The 19,099-nt window shown below is 33.1% G+C and overlaps 3 protein-coding genes across 9 annotated transcripts; 1 reads left to right on the forward strand and 2 right to left on the reverse strand.

Annotated features, from left to right (window-relative positions):
* Positions 1–367: 367 nt before the first annotated feature.
* Positions 368–5,766, reverse strand: Ctl1 (choline transporter-like protein 1). Its single transcript, XM_014349924.2, has 12 exons — positions 5,402–5,766; positions 4,151–4,296; positions 3,678–4,072; positions 3,509–3,598; positions 3,284–3,423; positions 3,012–3,198; positions 2,829–2,948; positions 2,608–2,752; positions 2,376–2,516; positions 2,122–2,281; positions 1,821–2,042; positions 368–1,743 (listed from the first exon to the last, which is right to left on the reverse strand). The coding sequence occupies exons 1-12, from the start codon at positions 5,522–5,524 to the stop codon at positions 1,597–1,599; spliced, it is 2,016 nt and encodes a 671-aa protein (XP_014205410.2). The 5' UTR covers positions 5,525–5,766; the 3' UTR covers positions 368–1,596.
* On the forward strand, positions 5,493–12,769 carry Hakai (E3 ubiquitin-protein ligase Hakai). Of its 6 annotated transcripts, XM_089592191.1 has the most exons (7): positions 8,022–8,111; positions 9,719–9,871; positions 10,281–10,391; positions 10,457–10,861; positions 11,125–11,313; positions 11,405–11,865; positions 11,947–12,769. In XM_089592191.1, exons 3-7 carry the CDS (start codon positions 10,284–10,286, stop codon positions 12,230–12,232), a joined length of 1,449 nt encoding a protein of 482 aa, XP_089448317.1. In that variant the 5' UTR covers positions 8,022–8,111; positions 9,719–9,871; positions 10,281–10,283; the 3' UTR covers positions 12,233–12,769. The 6 variants fall into 6 exon arrangements, with proteins under 6 accessions (XP_089448318.1, XP_089448322.1, XP_089448317.1 ...); XM_089592192.1 differs by lacking the exons at positions 8,022–8,111; positions 9,719–9,871 and adding an exon at positions 5,493–5,729; XM_089592196.1 differs by lacking the exons at positions 8,022–8,111; positions 9,719–9,871 and adding an exon at positions 5,493–5,724.
* A 286-nt stretch (positions 12,770–13,055) lies between these two features.
* On the reverse strand, positions 13,056–16,255 carry LOC106638210 (transmembrane protein 115). Of its 2 annotated transcripts, XR_002759691.2 has the most exons (5): positions 15,343–16,255; positions 14,962–15,217; positions 14,726–14,902; positions 14,346–14,626; positions 13,056–13,889 (listed from the first exon to the last, which is right to left on the reverse strand). XR_002759691.2 is itself a non-coding variant. In XM_014351292.3 (4 exons), exons 1-4 carry the CDS (start codon positions 15,791–15,793, stop codon positions 14,410–14,412), a joined length of 1,101 nt encoding a protein of 366 aa, XP_014206778.2. In that variant the 5' UTR covers positions 15,794–16,255; the 3' UTR covers positions 13,056–14,409. The 2 variants fall into 2 exon arrangements, 1 of the variants encoding a protein (XP_014206778.2); XM_014351292.3 differs by having other exon boundaries at positions 13,056–14,626.
* Positions 16,256–19,099: the final 2,844 nt, after the last annotated feature.

A 19,099-nucleotide genomic window follows, 5' to 3' on the forward strand; every position in this document is an offset into this window, starting at 1 on the left:
CCATATAATTATTAAATTAAATTCATAACTGTGCAGAGCCAAAATACAGTCAGAATTTAATGAGTAGTTTCCATCCTTTATCGAATCATGATACTTTGTGTAAATTTTTTTAAATGTATCTGTGAAAGCTTAATTTCACAGCGGAATTTTGATCTAAAATTTTTGCTCTGAACCCTTTTGTATAATGTGTATACGATTTTTCACATTCGAATTTTTGAAGTACATTGTAAAGATCTGTACAGTTTTTACAATCATAAAATTAATAAATTTCAGCAAAATCACATTGGATTACAATTTTTTACCTCCTAAATTAAGTATAACTAGATATAACTGTAAAAAATATTTCAGTGTTGAAAACATGCATGTATACAAAGTTGTACATATTTATTAAAAAAATACAAATACAATATGCGCACTGTTTTTAAATTGAAACTTACTAGCTTTTAGTAAAATATTTTGTACCATTCGTTTAATACCCAGAAAATAACACAGTTTTAATGTTTCAAACTGATTGTGCATTTCTTGAAGTTCTTGAAAGAAGTAGTGTACAATCAAACATTTACCCACAAATATATAATATGCAGTAAATATCAACTTTTCGAGCAAGCCTCTTATTAAAAGTTCAACATCTTAGAGCTACTGTTAATATTTTGCTTTTAAACTTGTAACACCATTGACACACAAAGTTTCATGATACACACATCACTGAATACAGTGTGAAATATATAGAGAAATACAAAAATCATTTAAGTATTATTAAGTGTTTGTAAAAAAACGATTCAGTACATTCTAACTATAAATATAAATATACTATCTAAAAATTTTGTCTAAAAAATAAATATTTTTATATTTTCATCTATATTATTGTAAAAAATTTAAGAAAATACTAAAAAAATTTAGGCATACGTAAGACGTGAGTGGAGGCAGAACGGCATCATTTAGTTGAAAGTTTTTAAAACAGGAGGGCGTAGCGATGGAGCCAGATTTGATTCTTTTTACCATTTCGCAAAATGCCGAGTGATTAATATTAATTTCTTAAACCACTTATCATGAAAAAACGTCATTTAGGAAACTTTGACCTTTAAAAGTTTTGTGAAAAAAAAAAGGATTGATTGATTATTATGCGGAATTTCTGGAAAGAATTTAGAATACCTAGGACAGGACGATAAATATTTCAGATTTTTTGTCTTTTGCACATATGCCTGGGTATAGTACCGATTCCTATAAGTAAGTAATCAAGTTGTATAAAAGTTTGATAATAACCAAGCACTAGTTTAAATTTTCAAATAATACCAGTAAATTATGTGTACACAGTTTTTGTAGAAAAATAGCTGATTTTTGTATAATAGATATTTGTAACTCGGATTTAAGAAAATATACTTAGAGTTAATTTTATATGGAAGAATGAAAGCTTTTTCCATTGATACACATAGAAATAGGATCAAACGCTGCCAAAAGCTACATCAAATGTCCATCATCATTACTTTCCAACAAAAGTTATCGACAACAACTTGGTATATTGTATCACCATTGTATATCTAAATATCGCATTAGACAACGTTCATTGGAAAGTAAATTCGTACAAATTTAAATTGCTTAGCTGTTCATAGGAGCGAGTTCGTGAGATTGCTGGCCATTAGTATCATTGGCTAGCTGGGCTAATGCAGATTGACGCCATTTGCCGTTATCGCCGTTGAGGTTCTTGTCCTCGCATACGCATAAGAATAGCGTATCGATTACAGTCTGCAAAATAGAAAAATTTTATTTTTTTTGAGCCATAAAGATTTTATCCAATAATGACTACTTATTTTTGTTTGTACCTCGTAAAGTGAGATCACACAGTGAGCAATAAAAAAGGAGAAGATGCAGATGACAAGTATTGGTGCTGCGTAAAAATGCAATCTAGGATCTTGTCGTAGGAACAATAGGCCAATACTTCCGGTGGCAGCAGTTACAAAAACTTTACCCAAGAATAAAATGAAGTCACCAATTCCATTTATCACAGCTATTTGAACAGCGTTACTTATGATTGTATTGAATGCCTGGAAAGTGGATGGATACAAAATTATAATTTCTTTACTTTATCTATTGGTTTTTCTTGATGTATTTTTTAAACTTTACAATTCGTGCCGCATTGCAAAAGTGGGTTCCTTCAATTGCCACAACGGTGTAAGCATTTTGATTCATGTAACGAATAAATTTTTCCAAACAGTAGAAGCAACATATGCAGCAGTTTAGTCCACAGTTAGCACAGGGTGAAGTTTCCTTAGTCTTCTCGAATCTAAAATAAGAAATTAATGTATAAGCCTTGTTTACATAATCATTAAAAAATTGAATACAGAATAACTGAAATCAATATTTTCAATGTAACTTACTTAGCACGTAAATAAGTAAGAATCAATCGCGGTATTTTAAATATTGTTATAAGCAAAGAACCACAAGCTACTGTGCCAAGATGATAAGAAATAAGTGTGCCCCATGATGAACAAACTGGAGATGCACTACTATCTTTACCTCTGTAAAAAATACATCACTGATTAAGGAATATGAAAAAAAAAAAAAAAAAAAAAAAAAAAATTATGAATTATAAAAAAGCATTCAATCTACCTGAAATACCAATGTGCAACAGCACCAGAAATAACCATAGCTTGACAGGCAACAATAAATTCAGTAACCCAAATAAAACCAATAATGTAGACCCACCACATGTAACTCACCCAAGTGGGATTGACATATTCCACAAGAGTAAATGCTAAACATAATAAATTGTATATAATAAATTATACATAACTCAGCTCATTTTTTGAATACAGGAACAAAATACCTACTTTTGTATTGACCCAAAGGAATATCTAATAGTTTTTGTTTTTCATCTATAGGTTTAGTAGTAAAGGATGCATTCACATCTAATGTATCAATAGAATTTATTGATTTTGTACCTGGATAATCTACAAAAAATAATAAGTGCGTTAGTACAAGTGTTAAAAATCTAATAAGAAGAAACAACTTACTTGCAGTAGCCAGGCATAATCCAACTGTTATCCAGAACGCGAAAAATACAAGCAAAGCCAAAAAAGTAACGAGTGGTTGGAAAAAAAGCCCTGGCAGTTCTGCCAAGCACTTTGCACTTTCTCTGAACAAAGCAGCCATAAAGCTGATGCGTTTTCTTATAAAGCAGATGAGGAAGAACAATATTACCTACAGAATAACATTAAAATAAAAATTTTAAATGATTGTAACATTATAATTGTAAGTATTTGTAATTGGATTAAACAAGACTTACAGTGATTACAGACGCGATTATTGCTAAGATTAAAAATGCTTTTTCATTGCGAACAGACTCTTCCAAAAGTTCCTCTGGTGGAGTAGAATCTAATTGATGTTTTATATCAACGTATGTGTACCACAATAAGCCAGTACCAGCTGAAATATTTTTTGTACATTGAAAGTATTATAATGGTAATACTATAATAAAAATATGTGGAAAAAAACATGATTATGTAAGTACCTAAAGACGCAATAACAACAAGTATTGTGACAATCCAAGTAACAAAACTTGCCAGCATGTGTATAATAGCTATCATGAACAGTGACAAAACTGACAAAAATTTAAAAAATTAAATTTTTTTTCGTTATTAAAAAGACAAATTTTGATCAAGTATTAAAAAGTCTTGTACCAAAAGATAAGAGTGACAATGCTAGTATCTCTCTCCATGTCTTGTACAAGTCTCCTAAGATCTGCTGAATGGCATCCCAGGAATTGAGCAAGCCATAAAGATTAGTGGCTATATTTTTTGCGACTTCACCAATAGCCTTAGGAATGCATCTATTGAGTATAGGCTTGCTGTCATAGACAGGGAACACTGGACAAGAGCCAGTTGTGGTTTTAGTATTACCTATGTCCTTGCAGGCACTAAAGCCACTACCTGGCTTGTCATGACACAGCTGTGATCCAGTATCCTCATAGAACTGGCACACATCATTTAAATTTTCAAGTCTTCTATTGGGACATTTTTTAACACATATTTTCAAAGACTGTTTAAGTCTAGCAACATCCAAGAAGAATAAATACCTGGACAAAGAGATTTTTTGAATTGTTTGTACATAAAAAAAAAAAAAGTTTTTTTTTATCAGAAAATATTTTATTTACGGCTTGTCACTGGTGTCTTGTCCAGAAAGTTCCATATTTCCGAATTTCTGATTGTTTTTGACACCACAGACGTTTCCAAAACTATCATATCCATGGATAAGCCTGATAGGACTACCATATACAAACGAAAAAACTGCTAAAAGTATCTGTAAAAATGTGTTTAAAAAAAGTAGCATCATTTAAAATCCAATGAATTCTGTTACTGTGTAAAAGAAAATCTATTCATGTTTTGTACAGAAATTCTATGCAAAGAAAACTTCTGTGTCATTGACTATTCACAGTAATTATTTAGGAGTATGAAAATGCTTGTAGACTATGCTATATTAAACAATTACATTATGATGTATACTGTTTAATCAATAAATATATATATTCACTAAAACATAAGATCGACTATTACAGATAAGATCGGCTTACAAAAAAAATCAATAAAAGTCAACGTCTATTAAAAATCCATTAATTTTTTTTACGTTGATAAAAATTATGATGAGGTACACAAAAAATGGAATTCGTTAAATTATTTAATGTAGTTGCTCTAAGAAAATTTCGAAAATATTGTGTCATTTTTTTAAATTTCAATCGGAATATTCATATAAATTTTTAATATTATGTAAAGCACATAATACATGAAACAATAACGCGATGCACTGGTTTTAAAAGTAAAATATGTTAAATATAAATACGTATGTTTTTAGTTTTGTATCAACTTCAAAACGCAAGTAATTTTGCGGATGCTAAAAATATTGAGAGAAAAAAAAACTATTTATACTAAAGGTGATAATTAATTCAATCATGCAGTCTTAAAACTTTCGGTGTCAAACCAAATTTCAATTTAAATGTTATTTAAATGTATTTTCGGTAAATCTTATTTTACATCAACATAATAGTGTTAATACAATGTTAAAAAAGTAAGAACAAAAAGTGCTTAGAAGCCTAAACTAACAAGTTATACAAAAAATAATCGGGTCGTGAGGTAGTTAAATCTCCCTGCTCCAAACAAAACATGCCTCAACAACTCGCAACGACGCCATCCTTATAAGTACCTATACTTAAATAATAATATACAACTCAGGAGATACAAAAATACACGTACTCGTCCGCCCCAAAAAAAAAAAAAAAAAAAAAAAAAAAAAAAAAAAAAAAAAAAAAAAATTAATGATTTTGGATATGACGACTCCAAAAAAGACTAGACATAAGTACATTATATGAGAGCATGATGAATCGTGCACGAAATAAAAATAGTCGTCCTACCATCAGAGCCCAGAAGAGGATAAAGAGACAAAGCCAGAAGACGTCGGTACAGCCGCGGACGCGCGGCGCCCCCGAGCGTTCCTGCTGCTGCTCGTCCTCGTCCTCGCCTGTGCAGCAGGACATCCTGATTTGTTCAAAGCGGCTACGTTTTCTCTTATTAGTATTCAATTAAACCACCCGACACACCGATCAGTCAATGGTGTTGGTATTGATAACTTTATTATGAGTACGCCGTGGTCGAGGTAAAAGTCAAACCGACGCCGAGAAGAGAGACCCAACCCAGAAAAACTAGTCCAGTGTGCGAGTTCACCGCTGACTGCATTGTAAGGTAGGGACGGTTCACGGTACAGGGTATGTTTTTTTGTGTGTTTTGTTGTCTCTTTTAAAAAAAGGAGTTGCCGCGTCTCCCCCCTCTCCGTACCCCTCCCTCTCTCCAGTGGGAGCCGTGTTGGGGGGTACCTCCCCTCAGCCGCTTGTGCTTGAATGCACCAACGGCTGCAGTACCTACTCGATTTGTTTGGTTGCCCCTGTTCATTTGGTATTTTTATTTTTTAAATTTGTGTCTACGTAATGTTGATACGATAAAGTAGGTAATCATTGTTTGGACTAAAATAAGATTTTTCTGAAACAAGCCTACCGAATGACGAGATCCCAATTATACGCGTGGTGGTACTGGTCATCCATCGAATATTTTTGTGATTTCGGACAGGGTACCCTCTCCTCGTTGTTACTTCGCTAAACACGTACATATAGCATAATCATTAAAATGACCGCGGTAACCATGACAACGAGAGGTGCCGTACTGCCGTTATAATAAAAAAAAGGATGTGTAAGTTTACTGTATTTCACATGCACACAGTAACCCAGAGAGTGAAAATATAATTGTCACCATTTATTTCAGTCATTCAGTGTATATAATTTACCATGTACTATTTTTAAATATTTATAGCAATGTAAACAAACGCCATTTGTTTTTGTTTTTTTTGCTCAGTTATTTACATTCACAGTTTGTTGTCAAAACTAAGAAAAATACTCTACAACATTCAGATAATTATATATAAAAATAGTACATATGGCGGTATATTTTTAGTTTCAAAGTTAAAATTGTGTATTTAGAAAAAAAATAATGAATAAAAAAAAATACCGCTTGTACATCATAGATTAATTGTCTTCTTATAATCGGCTACTCACCCACCAATGTATGATTTTAATGATAAATTATTTTGTATGTAGGCTTTTTTGTTTCTTCCCCTTTTTTGGTTTTATCCTCTACATTTGCACATCTTTGCAACTCGTCGGATTCTCAATGCACTGCAAGAGAAATTTAAGAAATTTACTTTTTACGCGCTGTCTTAACATAGGCGCCCATTCTGCCCCTCTCGGTACCGGCATATAGCCCTGAAATACGCGCATATACAGTTTATTATGATTCATACTTGCGATTACGTTATTTCACTTGTACATAAGTGTACACACATACTTATACGTGAGAAGATTTTTTAATAAAAGCGTTACATCACGATAGCCATGTATGTACCTATATAACTGCAGCTCACACAATATGCAACACATCGAGGGGGCACGAACGCGCTATTCTCGGAAAATCCGATTGCCCTGCCCCACCGCGAACTAGCTCGTGCTGGAATGTCGTCCTTTATTGAATCATCGCTCATTTTGCGCTCTGTGCGCTATAACCACACGATGAGATATTAATTTTACTTCAAAACCTTATTACATTTTTTACTTTTATTTTCTCCTACCTATAAGAATTCGGGATTTTTTTTTTTACACTTTTCCAACCGGTTTTTTATACAACGTATAAGTTTATAGTAATATCCGTATATATAGGTACGTACAGTGAAGAAATATGTGTCCATTTAAAAAACGATTTGACAAGTTGTATGAGCCACAACTGGAAAAAATCTACTTTAGATGGAGTCTACACGAACACGAAAATTTACTCGCTCAATATAAATAACAAATCTTTATAGTTTCAGTGTCAAATATAAAACCTCATTTTAATTTATTTCAGAATCGAACTTTTTTTTTTATGATAAAGAAATAACTACTGTACGGTTAGCAATTTTGATTATTAAAATAAGGTTTGGAAAAAAAAGTATCTTAAGTTAATGATTTTTCTTTACACATAACTATCGAGGGACGATATGGCATGTTTATATACACCTGCATAAAAGGAGCACGTTTATAAAATATATCAAAGTAATCGATTCCTTTGGAAGAAAAATAATATTGCACTAATTTATGCTGTTCAATTCACGGTGCGCTTTCACGAGACCTGTAAAAATAATGAATCGAATTTTAATAACATACTCGTTATGCATTATACATTTTTGTGTCAATTTTTCACTGCACCCATGATATACTTACACAAATAAGTAGTATACATAAGTATGTTAACGTTAACTTTTTTTAGTTATTTTACAGGTAAGAGGTAAAAATATTGGAAATTTTGAACACAGATTTTTTTCTTGTCGAATTTTTAACAAAGATATCATTACCTATCGATGGAGATACATCGAATAATCGTCCAATGTCCAATACTTACTTATATCCCATATTCCTATCAAGTGAATTGAGTCATTTGTGCGCGCGATCCGTAACCGCCAACCACCCACTTATAGTAAAGTAATAGTCCCACTACCCCCCGAATTCCTTAATTTTGGAGTTAGGAGTTAGGACACTTAAGACTGTCTTAACTACAGCTCTGCGAACTCCGCGAGCAACTTGCTAATTTCGACTTAAAAAAAATACCCAAAACTGTGGAATCGTTAGCAACGTTTGCAACCGCTTTGTAAAAAACTGTCGGATCAAGCAGTTTTGCAAAAAAAAATAAATTTGATACCGTCGTGCGAGAGACATAAAAAGTATCTCATCCACCCTTTGTAGTGTGTCTATACTATCAAAATTGATATCGATCGTTTGCAATTTAATTGTCGTTTATGTTGAACAGTTGCAAATTGTCATATTTTTATGTATAGCAGGTAAAATAATTATTTTTGTCGAATGTGGAATGTGCGATTTTTTCTCAATACAATAATACATAATACGTATTGCTGCGCATGCGCCGTGTATACAGTTCCACTAGCGATGGGATATAGTTCCGGCCAGATTTGGGAATTCTCTAGGACCCAACCTCTCTGACGTGGGAAATCACTAGATCAAAAAAAAATTAGTACCAAAGGTGACGCGCGAGATTCAAATAAGGTCCAATAACACAAGCATCCATCACCTGATGACCCGGGGCGCTCACTGGCCACTCTTTTAAATAAATAATTATTAATAACACCAGCGCCTGTCACCTGATGACCCACGGCGCTTACTAGCCACTCTTTTAAATAAATAATTATTAATAACACAAGCGCTTATCACCTAAATACCCGGGGCGCTTACTGGCCACTCTGTTAAATAATCAATTAATAATAACACAAGCGCCTATCACCTTTTGACCCGGGGCGCTTACTAGCTACTATTGAATAATAAATTATCAAGTAATTACAAGAGCGCCAATTAAAAAGATCTTTGTCGTACTAGATAGGCAATCAAAATTGTGATATAATTAATGTGTTATCGATCAACTTTTTATCATTTAATAGTGTTGCAAACAAGTGTCCTGGATCCTCAGGAAGAAGGTGCTTGACATACTTATTAATAATTATTTATTTACTAGATTTGCAATTAGCGCCCCAGGTAATACGGTGATAGGCGCTTGTGTTATTTATTAATAATTATTTATTTAAAAGAGTGGCCAGTGAGCGCCCCGGGTCATCAGGTGATGGATGCTTGTGTTATTGGACCTTATTTGAATCTCGCGCGTCACCTTTGGTACTAATTTTTTTTTGATCTAGTGATTTCCCACGTCAGAGAGGTTGGGTCCTAGAGAATTCCCAAATCTGGCCGGAACTATATCCCATCGCTAGTGGAACTGTATACACGGCGCATGCGCAGCAATACGTATTATGTATTATTGTATTGAGAAAAAATCGCACATTCCACATTCGACAAAAATAATTATTTTACCTGCTATACATAAAAATATGACAATTTGCAACTGTTCAACATAAACGACAATTAAATTGCAAACGATCGATATCAATTTTGATAGTATAGACACACTACAAAGGGTGGATGAGATACTTTTTATGTCTCTCGCACGACGGTATCAAATTTATTTTTTTTTGCAAAACTGCTTGATCCGACAGTTTTTTACAAAGCGGTTGCAAACGTTGCTAACGATTCCACAGTTTTGGGTATTTTTTTTAAGTCGAAATTAGCAAGTTGCTCGCGGAGTTCGCAGAGCTCTTAACTACTTATAGTGCTTACGTGCGTGGATTCGTATATATGTATGCACAGATGTGTGTATTAATAATTCAAGAAAATTTTTTCCCAGGAGGGCATGAATTCAGATAAATTTAGTTCGTAGGAAGAACATATAGACATCATTAATCAGTTGTGAGTTTGACAGGCGGTTTTTTGTTGTTATTTCATTGAATTTGAAGCGTTTTGTTTGCCAAGGAGCATCATTGAAGTTAATGAAAAGATAGGAAGCAATATGGAATGTAAATGGGATGTAATCCTGACCTCCATCCTCTCTTTCATCCATGACATACCTAACCTTCAATATTTTTAATTATTGAAGTTATGGATTTTTGAATGCATATTTTTTCAAGTAAATCCTGCCGTCAGATTAACTGGTTTTGTAATATTTTATTTTCAAAGTGTTTCACTCCCTAGTTGTTTTTAATTTGTGAGATTGTGGTTGTTTCCATCATGACAAACTTTGATCTTGATGTTGTATTTTGACGACAGTTATTGTACAGCTGTTAATTATTAATAAAATACTATATTTATGATTAATTAGTAAATGGAGATGGATGATGAAAATGGCAAGAGGAACAGAGGCAAGAGTAGAGGAAGGACGAGAGGCAGAGGTAGAGGAAGAGCCAGAGGACGTACTAAAAAAGCTGTAAAGGTAGTGTTGTTTACTATGTGGCTCTACAACTTTACGATTAATTAATAATTGTGCATGCATTAAAGGTAATTGAGAGCGATGACGAGGATATGCCTCATACAGGAGATGAATGTACAATGGACACAAGTGCTCCTGAAACGGAGCAGCTAGAGGAAGCACCACAAACACAGCCAGCCCAAGAGACCTCGCCTGTAGCACAGCAGCACACATCACCGGTAGTACAAACCCCAACTAAGCAGCCAGCTCAGCCAGTAGTGCACCAGCCATCAGTGGAACAACAATTTGATTTAGAAGCTGACATCTCTCAGTTGGAAGCCCCAACATTCACAACAATCAATCGAGGACCACCTGAACCTATGCTCAGGTTGAGGTGGGACCACCGTGTTAACTTGATTGGAGAAAAAGTTTTGAATCCTATGATACACTGCTGTGATAAATGTTTAAAGCCTATTTTAATATATGGCAGAATGGTGAGAAGTGGTCTTTTATTAAAAAAACTTTTGTACTATAAGCTGTGCATTTATGCAAGACATGTTGAAATTTAGTAAATGAGAAAGTAGATTCATGAAAAAAATTGAATTACCATTGAAAGGTGTTGTGTATAATGTCACATGTGTGCAATGTGTATACTGTTTCTTATTTTCTAAATTTGCTATGTATAATCAGCTTGTGGTGCTTAATGAAAAAAAAAAAGTTAAATAATTTTAACAGCTGTTCAATTGGTGATTTACAGATACCTTGTAAACATGTATTTTGCTTGTTGTGTGCTAAAAGAGAAGACAAAGTGTGTCCCAGGTGTATGGAAAAAGTGTCTAGAGTTGAACAGACTGGCCTTGGTACTGTATTTATGTGTACACATGGGGGTACCAGATATGGCAATGCCGGATGTCGCAGGACATATCTTAGCCAAAGAGATTTACAGGTAAAATCATTGTCATAACACTATTTTCAACCATCAGATATATAATTATTCTTTAACGTTAAGGTATTACAAATTACTCAATATTTTGTAGGCTCATATTAATCATCGACATGTAGCAGCTCCACCACCTCAACCAGTTCCCAGTATGCAGCTTGATGGTCCATCAGCATACATGCATGCAAAGGGCCCAGAAATGCTTTTGGATGCCCAGCTAATGCCTGCCAAATCTAGTAACCCTAGCAATCGCATGAAATCCATGGGATCTGGTGGACACATGAGTGGTCCACCAGTTGCCATGGGTAACGACCCTCGCGTCAATCAACAGTCTTCAGGGATGGATCACAGACAAGCTCCCCCACCTCATCGTCACTATTCTCAAAACTCATCACAGCAGCAACAGCAGCAATCTGTGAATTCGCAAATGCGCTCGAACTTAATAACTGTACCTATACAGGATACAACAACTATTGCTGCTCATGAAATACAGCAGCAACAGCAGAGTCATCATTACTATCATCCTGATAATCATGTTAATCCCAGTTTGACGACGAGGTATGAAGTATTTAATTATTCATAGCTCTCCGTTTATAATTTCAAAAGACAAGTAAAAACAATTTTTTTTTTCAATTATAGACATGTTGTGCTATCAGGCCAGCCTCCACCACCCCCTCCACAAGTCAATTATGGTGGTTATGGAGTAAATGTAGGTCCGCCTCCACCTCCACCAGCAGCCCAAGCGCAACAATACTATGGAGCACATCCTGTCCAACTAGGGTATGCAGTGCCTCAGCAGCAATACGGTGTTGCTGCTGCGCCTAGATCAGCCTATGGAGTCCAAGAGGCACAATATGCTCCTCAACAACCACCTCAACCGCCACAACAGCAGTGGGCTCAGCACCAGCAACAATTTTATAGATAAAGACGAGATCGTGAAGGTGTTGTTTGTTCAATTATCTTTTGAGAGACACGCTTTAGATGTGCATCAATTTTTTGAATTGACAAGTATTTCGCGTGTATTATACCGTGACAAAAATAATTAATTTTAAGTTTCATTTAAAACAAGACAATGGATGGTACTCGCGAATGGAGTTTGTGGAAATGGATTACAGCAACAAGTGAAATCTATGTAGGCGAGTGAAGTGAATGCTAACGAGACGTTCGATTAACAATATTTCAATTTTTAACAAAGTGTACTATCAATTTTCCGCAACAAACGTGTTTTAACAGAAAAAAATTATGTGAATTTAAGTTAATGAAAAACTTTATTATGTATATAATATATTATATCACACAGGAATATAATTTTTTGAAGCTGATTAAATGATCAATATTTTAAAAAATAATAATTTTAGTTGAGAGTAATGGAATTGTATATACAATTTTAACTGAAGTACTGTATGTACTACAAATTTTTTTTAACACTGTATTTCATTTTTCAAAATTGTAACATCTCGAAATAAAAATAAATGGATCAAATATGAATTTTTTAAATACTTAATGAAAAATAACAAAGTATTTTATTGATAAGTACCGCACCCAAAACCAGAATATTTTTTTTAGGCTATAGGAGTTTTGTACCAAAAAGTTATGAGAATCTGCAATTTATCGTGTAACAAGTATAAGTGATTAACTTTATTGGAAATATTATTGGAAATCATCAAGATTTCGAAATACACTTTAATACATCTTTCAATATTTTATTTACAATATGAAAAATTAAAAGTTTAACTAAACAACCCAGAGGTACTGTTTTTATAAAATAATTGAAATAACAATGATACATTTTATATAGCTGAAATATGTACAAAAAGTATTATCAATAACGATTCAGAAACTATTATATAAAACTAAATTTTTCGTACACTTTTTGACTATATACATGAATTAACAGCTTTGTCCAACATTTACTTGTTACCATAGTTAAGCTGAATTAATTAACTTTTTTGGAAGAATTTTTCGATTGTATCTTTGTTTTGCATTACCCACATTTGTCTTTGTATTTTTAGACTGCAACTCATTCACAACACATAAAGTAGGTATTTAAAACTTGGATGATTTTATTCTTAAAAATTCCCAATGTACACTAGATTATTTCAATCTTACGACAAAAAAAAGTTGAACTGATTGTCTGATAATTTTAGTTAGTAAAACTCTTTGATTTTTACATTTTATAATACACGCTCTATTACTAATTACCAACAATTACGTTTAAGTATTACTAACAATACTATTATTTAAAATGACAATATTTTATTTTTAATCAACTTGTTTCGTTTTAAGCTGTTGAACGAATGAATGAGTTGCAAGTCATCTACCTCAATTTAATATATTTATATTGACTTTTTAACTTGATAAAAAATAAGATTTTAAACAAAATACCTTTTGTTCTGATCATAAAAATTTTTCATTTGCTATGAAAAATTTTGCTTAAGATTTTAGCTACGATATTTACATTATAACATCAATAAATCTAATTTTTTATTACCTTTTATTTTAACATCGATTTTGTACAGCTTTGAAATATAATTTTTTCTTCTTTTTTTTCGTAAAAAAGTTGAGACTAATGCACTATCTCTCTGTTAAATAAAAATAAAAATATTGAGTAGCAAAGTAAACACAGTGTTTTTGTACATGAAAAAAAATTGATTGCTGTTTTTTGTAAATGAATGATGTATCTAAAAACTGTTACTTATAAATGTAAAATGTCTTTATACCTCTCATTTTATATCAAGTTTAAAAAAAAAAGTTTTATGATTTAGTGTTACATATGGCATTTATTCATTAAGTCATTTGAATTTAATCACGTACCTTCCACCGTTTAATAAACATCTCTGTTAAATTAATTGTTTTAAATTAAAGCTTAAATTCATATTCACATACAATGATATATACACATACTGAGTGTGAAAAAATATCAAAGCTCGGTCATCTCATTGAATATTGCCATTAGCTCTGCATCAGATAATTTGTTCACTTGGGAACATTTCACTCTCTAACTCCCATAAAAATCTTATTGTTAATTTCATACTTACACTCTGACTTTCATTCATTGACAGAAGATTCATCAGGACTCGTTGATGAGTCCTTAACTAAAGATCACGTGTTACTACCACTCGGCGATTGGTGACTGTGAATATTTATGTTGATCTGCGGTATGAGAGGAGAAGGCAAAGGCTTCGACACCGCAGGTTCTGGTATTTGAACCGCAACCGCAGAAGGTACTGGTAAATGCTTTTTTCCCCTATCAGGTAGCAGAGGTTGCTTTGCATGATCTTTACTTAGTCTTTCACTCAGTTCTTTTAATGCAATTTGCCTGTAATTTAAAAAGTTTATCAATAAGACATAAAAATATTTATAATTCTTGATATTAGTTAAATTGGGTGGTAAATAGGCTGTACTATTGTACACAAACCTTCGCCTTTCACTGTCATGTGGATTAAATCCAGGTATGCTGATGAATAAGCTCCGTGACGTATTTGCCATGTCAAACCTGTGGACTACCTTTTTACAAAGACCTATCCTTATGAAAAAGCCGTAAATTGTATTGCAAACTACTGCAATAGGTGGCTGGAGTACATTTGGAAAGAAACTGTAATAAATAGTATAAGTTTATTCAAGTCAACGAATTATTATTCAGTAACTACTTACCTAGCAAATGTAAAACTATCAGCCATATCACCCCTAGAGCCATTATTATGTCTTTGGTAAAACCTGAGATACAACCATGAGATTAACAGTCCATTGAGAAACATTGTTGGATGCGTGCTTTCTAGCACTCCAAAAAGATAAAGAATCAAATATAGGATCCACACCATAAGAGGTATGTTTCTATTGGTTATTTTTCCAATTGGTGTTCTGACTAAAATATGATCTGGCATTATTTGTTTGACTGCAACGGTGACACCTGAAAAACGAAAAAAATTTGTATTAAATTTAAAGAATCTATTGCTAAATTCTAACTGTTGTCAGGTTAATAATTGTAAAACTATACTTTATTGAAAAAAAAAGAAAAAAAAATTGATAGCAAACCTGCAATGTATCCAGTGAGACCATGAATATGCACATCAAACAACATATCTGTGTTACTGGTACACATATAGAGTACCAGATAGAACACAGCTGACACAATGGCATCACCAAAATTGACAATAGCAAAGAAAGTCATCATCTCCATGGCACCCCATAGTGGCTCGATAAGCTTGCCACAGAGCACCACAGTGAGCACGTCAACGACCACTTCCCAAAAGTGAATCTCGAGAAAGCAGCTGGTAAAGGCCGTCCAAACCCAAAAGGCAGGAGCCAGCAGGTAACCCGGGGTAACGCTAAGTATTAGAATTGCCTGTTCTGAAAAACTGAGGCAGTAAGAGAAGAGGACGACCAGACAGATGAACTTGACACTAATGCTGGTGTTGCCCAAGAGGGCAGCTAGCTGCTGTCGCAGGTAAGGCGCGTTCCTGCCGAAGCTTGTGAACATGGCCATGGTTCCTGATTTATCGTATCTCCCTGCCTTAGAAAGGCCCAGAGATTACTCGACAGTTCACCTTTCAGCTGTACAATTAGAGTTTGCGGGTGCAAATGAGTTGCACCTGTTCTAACCTAGCATAGTGAATTTTCCTTGTTTCACTTTCGTCAACTGATGGTGATAATCCACGACTGTATAGGCAGTACTTAAGAATACTTAAGTATACGGATTTAGATCAGAGTCCGCGAGAACACTTCGTCAGGAAAAGCAGACGGGTTCGTTGAATCGTTGGGCATTAGATTATAACAACACAATCCATCTTAATGAAACTTGGGCTTTAAATTTTGCCTTTTTGTCTCCTCATTGGCCGTTATGGACTCGCCAATGATGAGAAACACTCTCCTTTTTCTTGTTTAATTAATTTAATTCATCCTTCAACTTTCTGCTATATACTTAACTGTTTTTTTCTGCTGTAGCAACTTGTAGGTTATGTTGTACTATTGTATGTATATTGTGTGCATGAACATGTATGAACATGTGAGTGTGCATGATGACGTATATGTGAGAGCTTTAGGGCCTAGAGCCATATAATCATCTATAAACCAGCCGCAACTAATTTTATAGATGAATAATATAAAAAAAAAAATTTTTGTTCTGTTTGCGGCGAGTGTTCAATTTATCTTTTACCCGAACATTGACCTCCAAAAGTGAAAATATTTAGGTCATTTTTTAATAAAAGATAAATTGTAAACTTGCCGCAAACAGCATTAACAATGTTCACTTTTTATTTTGTATTTACAATATTAGTTGCGGCTGGTTTATAATTGATTATATGGCTCTACTGTGAGTTGTAATAATTATTTGGATCAGCGCCATCTAGCGGTCAAGATTTTTTTGGCCAAAAATTGCTTCGGAAATTCTGAAGGAGAGCTTTAGGCAGTTCAGCCCCAGAGCTATTTTATTATTTATAAACCAGCCGCAACTTATTAAATTGATACAAAAGAGATAGTTAACGATGTTTGTGCTGTTTGCGGCAAGCTTGCAATTTATCTTCTACCCGAATATTGACTTTTTAAATATTTATACTTTTGGATAAAAGATAAATTGCAAACTTGCCGCAAACAGCATAAACATCGTTAAATTTTTATTTTGTATCTATCACTGAAGTTGCGGCTGGTTTAAAATTGATTAAATGGCTCTAGGGCTAAACTGCCCAAAGCTCTCCTTCAGAATTTTGGAAGCAATTTTTGGCCAAAAAAATTATGACCGCTAGATGGCGCTGATCCAAATAATTATTACTACTTACAGCAGAGCCATGTAATTAATTATAAACCAGCCGCAACTAATCTTATAAATAGGAAATAAAAAGTGAACATTGTTTGTGCTATTTACGGCAAGTTAGCAATTTGTCTTTTAGCCGAATATTGACCTCCTGTATATTTATACTTTTGGGTAGAAGATAAATTAAAAACTTGCCGCAAACAGCACAAAAAATGTTTAATTTTTATTTCCTATTTATAATATTAATTGCGGCTGGTTTATAATTGATTTAATGGATCTACTATAGGTAGTAATAATTATTTGGATCAGCGCCATCTAGCGGTCGTGATTTTTTTGGTCAAAAATTGCTTCTGAAATTCTGAAGGAGAGCTTTAGGCAGTTTAGCCCTAGAGCCATTTAATCACTTATAAACCAGCCGCAACTTGTTATGTAGTTACAAAATAAAAATTTAACGATGTTTCAGCTATTTGCGGCAAGTTTGCAATTTATCTTTTATCCGAAAGTATAAATATTTAAAAAGTCGATATTCGGGTAGAAGACAAATTGCATACTTGCCGCAAATAGCACAAACATCGTTGAATTTTTATTTCGTAACTACATAATAAGTTGCGGCTGGTTTATAAGTAATTAAATGGCTCTAGGGCTAAACTGCCTACAGCTCTCCTTCAGAATTTTAGAAGCAATTTTTGGCCAAAAAAATTACGACCGCTAGATGGCGCTGATCCAAATAATCATTACAACTTACAGTAGAGCCATATGATTAATTATAAACCAGCCGCAACTGATGTTACAAATACAAAATAAAAAGTTAACATTGTTTGTGCAACTTGCGGCTAGCTTACAATTTATCTTTTATCTGAAAACTGACCTCCAAATGTATAAATTTTCTACTTATCTTATATGGCTTATAAACTATACTACGTGAGACCTTTTATCATTAACTTATGGAAGCACAGCCCTTTAACTTTATAGTTAGGTACAATAAACAGTTAACTTATATAATATGTACATAGCGAAATTTGGGTAACAGAAATCTTGAATACCAATCAAATATATACGTAAATTCATTAGTCTAAAAGAGACAACTGAAGAAAGAAGGTCTAAAAAAGAAGGTCTAATAATAGTAATAATAATAATAATAATAATAGTGATAACAATAATAATAGCAATGTAATATATTTTTCAAGTAGGTTTTCTTTCTGGAAAATGCTTTTAAGTGTATATATTATTATAATATAATAAAATATTGATATTTTTGACGATTAATTTAGATTATAGATGAATGCAATATTGTCATACACAAGCAAGTACTTTTAAATAGTAGTAAGGATATTAAATTCACTCTTTTTTGTTTTTCTCTTGCTCCTAGGAGTTGCAATATAATGCAAAAGTACTATAGATATTATTCAGTAGTTCTTAAATTTATGTAAAAAAAGTAAGCTGTTATGCATGGCAGAACTGATGAAATTTCTACCAGAGACTAAAAAGTTTATATATAATTGTCATCGAAACAAATTCTTCATTCCTTACAAATTAAAATTTTCTATCCATTCGATCGATGAAATTTCTTTTTTTAGATTCTATAATAGTTAAAAAAAAAGAAAAAAAAACAAAATTAGAAATGCAGATTACATTGGTATTCACTACATTATTGTAAATATTTTAGCTGGAAAAAAGGCCAATTAATGCATCGGTGACAAGCAAAAAAAAAAAAAAAACCTTTTAATTCAGCTGCACCCATTTGTATACGAGATTTTGTACGTGTAAGTATAGCCAAGCACATAAATATAACATCCAAGCGTATAATACACGAGAGATTGGGGCCTCCCAGCTCCCAGCCACCGGTTTGGGTTTTGATGCCATTTACTCGTTACCACACACACACACATATATATATATATATATATATATATATATATATATATATATATATATATATATATATATATAATACGGAATGCATTTTCGGTCGTACCTATACATCACATACACATTTCCTCGATTTTCCGTACACCGTATATATACATATATACCCCGTTTTCC

This window comes from Copidosoma floridanum, unplaced genomic scaffold (genome assembly GCF_036245765.1).
Source record: "Copidosoma floridanum isolate Cflo_tuat_1 unplaced genomic scaffold, Cflo_Japanese_pri ptg000014l, whole genome shotgun sequence".
Lineage (NCBI taxonomy): Eukaryota > Metazoa > Arthropoda > Insecta > Hymenoptera > Encyrtidae > Copidosoma > Copidosoma floridanum.

Bases quoted from the DNA above. Each gene is read 5' to 3' on its own strand.
- LOC106638210 (XM_014351292.3), bottom strand. From the start codon at position 15,793: ATGGCCATGTTCACAAGCTTCGGCAGGAACGCGCCTTACCTGCGACAG. The intron at 14,903-14,961 runs GTAAGTAGTTAC...TATTTATTACAG, and splicing joins GATAGTTTTACATTTGCTAG to TTTCTTTCCAAATGTACTCC. The intron at 14,627-14,725 runs GTTTGTGTACAA...TTTAAATTACAG, and splicing joins CATGACAGTGAAAGGCGAAG to GCAAATTGCATTAAAAGAAC.
- Ctl1 (XM_014349924.2), bottom strand. From the start codon at position 5,524: ATGTCCTGCTGCACAGGCGAGGACGAGGACGAGCAGCAGCAGGAACGC. The intron at 4,073-4,150 runs GTAAATAAAATA...CTCTTTGTCCAG, and splicing joins CAAGACACCAGTGACAAGCC to GTATTTATTCTTCTTGGATG. The intron at 2,949-3,011 runs GTAAGTTGTTTC...TATTTTTTGTAG, and splicing joins ATTATGCCTGGCTACTGCAA to ATTATCCAGGTACAAAATCA.
- Hakai (XM_089592192.1), top strand. From the start codon at position 10,284: ATGGAGATGGATGATGAAAATGGCAAGAGGAACAGAGGCAAGAGTAGA. The intron at 11,314-11,404 runs GTAAAATCATTG...AATATTTTGTAG, and splicing joins TTAGCCAAAGAGATTTACAG to GCTCATATTAATCATCGACA. The intron at 11,866-11,946 runs GTATGAAGTATT...TTTCAATTATAG, and splicing joins AATCCCAGTTTGACGACGAG to ACATGTTGTGCTATCAGGCC.